At 41.6% G+C, this 3989-nt stretch overlaps 1 protein-coding gene across 1 annotated transcript; it reads right to left on the bottom strand.

The window, feature by feature from the left end:
• Positions 1–930: 930 nt before the first annotated feature.
• On the bottom strand, positions 931–1570 carry LOC306750488 (gamma-crystallin M3-like; the record flags this gene model as incomplete). The annotated part of the gene is made up of 2 exons (XM_079233920.1): positions 931–1209; positions 1295–1570. The coding sequence occupies 2 exons, from the start codon at positions 1568–1570 to the stop codon at positions 931–933; spliced, it is 555 nt and encodes a 184-aa protein (XP_079090046.1).
• Positions 1571–3989: the final 2419 nt, after the last annotated feature.

Below are 3989 nucleotides of genomic sequence, written 5' to 3'. Positions count from 1 at the left end.
GACAGCTTCCCCGATTTCAGCCAGTTTAACATATTTTCATGGATGTTGCTGAATGAATGAAATGACGTTAGGTGCACAAGCTAGGCTAGCTAGTTTGTACGTAAAAGACTGGCGGCCGGACCGGAAGTGCATCTATTTATTAAATTGTACGTTTTTAATTGTAATTAAATGTAAATCTTACAAAGGGAATTTTTATAATTAAAAAATCCTCCTTATTTTTTTTTAATTAAGTTTAATATTAATTATTACACCATTAGACCACCATTACATTTTTCCTCTCGCGCACCCCCTAGAGTCAGCTCGCGCTCCCCCTATTATTTTCCCTTAATATTTTCTGTATTTTTCAGTGAGAATAGAGCAGAGTGGTTTGTCATATCGTGAGTGCGAGTGTCCAACATTAATGAAAATATTTTCTGTTGTCCTTTTTTATGCACCATAAAGGGAATATAACTTGCATTTTATGTTCAACGTGTGTAATACAAACCTAAAGAACTAACCAATTAAAGTGCCAGTGTGTATGAATATACAGTATGAATATAATATTTACTGTAGAACTTTGATTTCATGAATGCATAGCCACCTGAAACTATGAATCCTTGTGTTTTTCGTTTGCTGAGAATGAGCATTTTGTATCTACAAACGCCCCTATGTTTCTACGGAAGCCCAGAAGGGACAAACCAAACACTGGCTCTAGAGAGAGCCGCACATGAAGGACATCGTAGTTCTCAGACACGCTCCTTTGAATGATTTATCTTGCTCTTATTTCCTCTGGCCAATTATTTTTGATGATCAGTTCTAACAGACTCAATGGAGCTGCAGTACGTCCTCATGACAAAGAAGAAATGCTCACTACCTTCCTTTTTTTCCAATAGTGCAAAAATTAGTTTATTTTGTGACATTTGATACATTCAGTAAACATTGAATGAATGTTTAGTTGCAAGAGTCGGTGATGCGCCTCATGCTCATGAACCTGGTGCCGCTCATGCCCATGTCCCTGAAGCTCCTGTACTCTCCGGGCCTCATGTACATCATCTTGCCTCGGTAGTGGGCCTGCTCGTACATCAGCCAGTGGCCGTCCATCACGCTGCAGGACTGGCAGTCGGACATGCGGTAGCGGTCCATGACGTTATCGCAGTCGTCCATCAGCTCGTGACTCTGACCGCCGAAGTTCTCCCTCTCGTAGATCTTCATTCTGAACTGGCCCCTGTGCTGTTGTTAAGAGAATACCAAGAAGGCGTTAACATCAAGTTGTGTGTGCGGTGTCGCCCACGAGGCACGCCGGTTTAATACCTACCATGGGGATCATACGGCAAGACCTGATACAGTCCCTCATGCCCATCATGCTCATGTAGTCGGCGTACTCGCCCCTCCTCATGAAGAACTGGTTCCCCATGTAGTTGGTGCGGTCGTAGACCATGAAGCAGCCGCTCTCCACCCTGCAGGAGTGGCACCTGCTCATGTAGGAGGTCATGTCGGCGCAGTCGTTCATGCACTCATAGGAGCGGCCCTGGAAGTTCTTCTCCTCGTAGAAGGTGATCTTGCCCCTCATGTTCATGCCGGTGTTGCTCATGTTGTCTTGTCGGTGTGCCGTAGCCGCCTGAACTGCCTTCCCTCTGGTTTAACCCTTTCCTTTTATACCCGATCCTCCACCCCCTTACTCAGCAATTTACTATTCAAGCCAATAGAATACTTTCTTTTTCAGGGACTGGGGACCTCGCAGTCTTTAGAAAGGCCTTTTTAATACAGAATACAGAAAGCGCACAGTGCTTGCAACACGTGAGCAGGTCTGTTTTGTTTCTAGGAAAACAAAACGAATACGGGACAATGAACAAAGCTGTTTCAGAGAACAAGGTGGTGGTAGTTGTGGGTGTTGTGTAAATGTGTGCTGGGGTGTGTGTGTGTGTGTGTGTGTGTGTGTGTGTGTGTGTGTGTGTGTGTGTGTGTGTGTGTGTGTGAGAGAGAGAGAGAGAGAGAGAGGATGGGGAACAGCATGGCAAAAGAAGAAAATAAATTATTATTATAATAAAAAATCAATGTACACTAATGCTGTTGATACTTCTACTGTCGATTATACAGTTAACAATAATGATAATGAGGATAACTGTGCCTTGACTGCCCTGTTTCCAATAGTAAATATTGTGCTGATTTGGGTTTGTTTATTGGGTTTATTCAGATTCAGCTCAGGCCAGCCCCAAAGTGAGCTCTAGCTGTCAAGGCCGAGGCCGGGTCGCGGCCTTGACAGCTCCCATGTGTGAACACAGAATACGAATATGGAAGATAATATATTGATGACAAATATATATATATATAAAAGTTATTTAAATTATGAAAATTAAATTAAGATAAATTAAGAGAATCCTGTATTAGTCCCGCAGTGGGGAAATTGCAGGATTACAGTAGCAGATAGAAATATGAAACAAAGTAATACATATAAGTAAACAGTAAAACAGTAATAAAAACAGTACAAAATAATCCACAATAGCACTATTATATATACAGACAGAATAAACAAGTATTTACAAATGTATTTATACTGCACCAGTTAAAGTGACCAACAAGTGTTTTGTGTTTAGCTCAGTGTGTTGTCTGACAGCAGCAGATGATTTGTTAGATGAGAGAACAGGAGGTTGTCAGTGTTTGGGAAGTTGTGATATTTTTATATTAGCTAATTTAAATCAGGGCTTAAAACATTATTGTTAGCTGTGGCTTTACAATAAATTGGACACATTCTTTCCTTTTTTTTAAGACACGTAACTTTATCATTTTTAACTACATATCTGCTTGTTCCCGCTTTCTGCCCGTGTATAGCACTTTGAATACCTGTGTGTCTGAATAGTGCTGCTGTATATACACGATAGCCTTGCCATGCATTTTATTGAGAGTGAGCTTTGTTCTGTTGTTTACCTCATGCTGTATCTCGTACTGTACCTCGTACTGGTACTGTACCTCGTACTGGTACTGTACCTCGTACTGTACATCGTACGAGTTGAAAGTTGGGTTGAATGGATTCTATTGAAAGTAGCATAAAATGGATACATCCAAGTAAACTACAGGTAAGAGTAAATAAGAAAGTAAGCTGTTTATTAAAACCAAAAAAGCAGCAGTAGTGACATAAAAGGGTGACACTAACATGCTGTTGATATTTCTGACAGCAGCCTTCCTCCTGAATAATATTCCACTGCCTCAATATAACGTAAAAGCCTGCAAATGTTTGCTCAACTCAAATAGTCCTAACCCACTTGAGCATTCAAAAGATATAAAAGTACAACGAGCCTCAGTGTGAATATAAATATTCATGCCCTACCATGTAATTCACTAAACAGCTGTGAGTTGGAATCACAGCGGCATATTTCCCCCTGCCCTACTCACTGTTAAACACTTTTACATTACGGTGTCTGAGAGGCATGCATAATGTAAATGGGGAGACTGATTACTGATTACCCCGCTGCAGACCTATCCGCTAAAAGAAGGGTGAGGCATAATATGCCACTTTTAGCTTCAGACGAAAAATAACATCTGAGGAATATCTAGGTGCTTTTTAGTCTGCCCCCACTGTTTGTCCCCTATCCATCCTCAGATTCTAAATATTCCTCTTCATAATCAGCACAGAGACCCTCCATGTGTCATTTAGCCGCAGCGAGGTTAAAGCTGCCACCTCCCAGCGAGGTTATTAGTCATGAGGAGAAGTATGGAAGATGATTCCATATATCAGTTTCTCTTCAAAGCTAGTAACTGCAAAGGCATCATACGAGGAACACGATCCCATAGGCTTTGCCAGGGAATTGATGCGATGCCATAAAAAGGTGTTAAATGCTCCGCCTGGAGGCTACTTTGGTACGGGACCCCTTTGCTGCCTGCTAGAATATTACACAACACTGCTAGGTTGGATGTAATGTTGATGAAGTACTGCAAGAGCCACCGTGTCTGATCAGAAGCAAGACAACAGGGTTTAATAAAGGTTAAGTGAAGGTTCATCCTCTTGTGGGCGG

This window comes from Taurulus bubalis, assembly GCF_910589615.1.
Source record: "Taurulus bubalis genome assembly, chromosome: 18".
Taxonomy (NCBI): domain Eukaryota; kingdom Metazoa; phylum Chordata; class Actinopteri; order Perciformes; family Cottidae; genus Taurulus; species Taurulus bubalis.
Note: the sequence above shows the minus strand (reverse complement) of the source record. Positions and strands in the feature narration are given on the sequence as shown.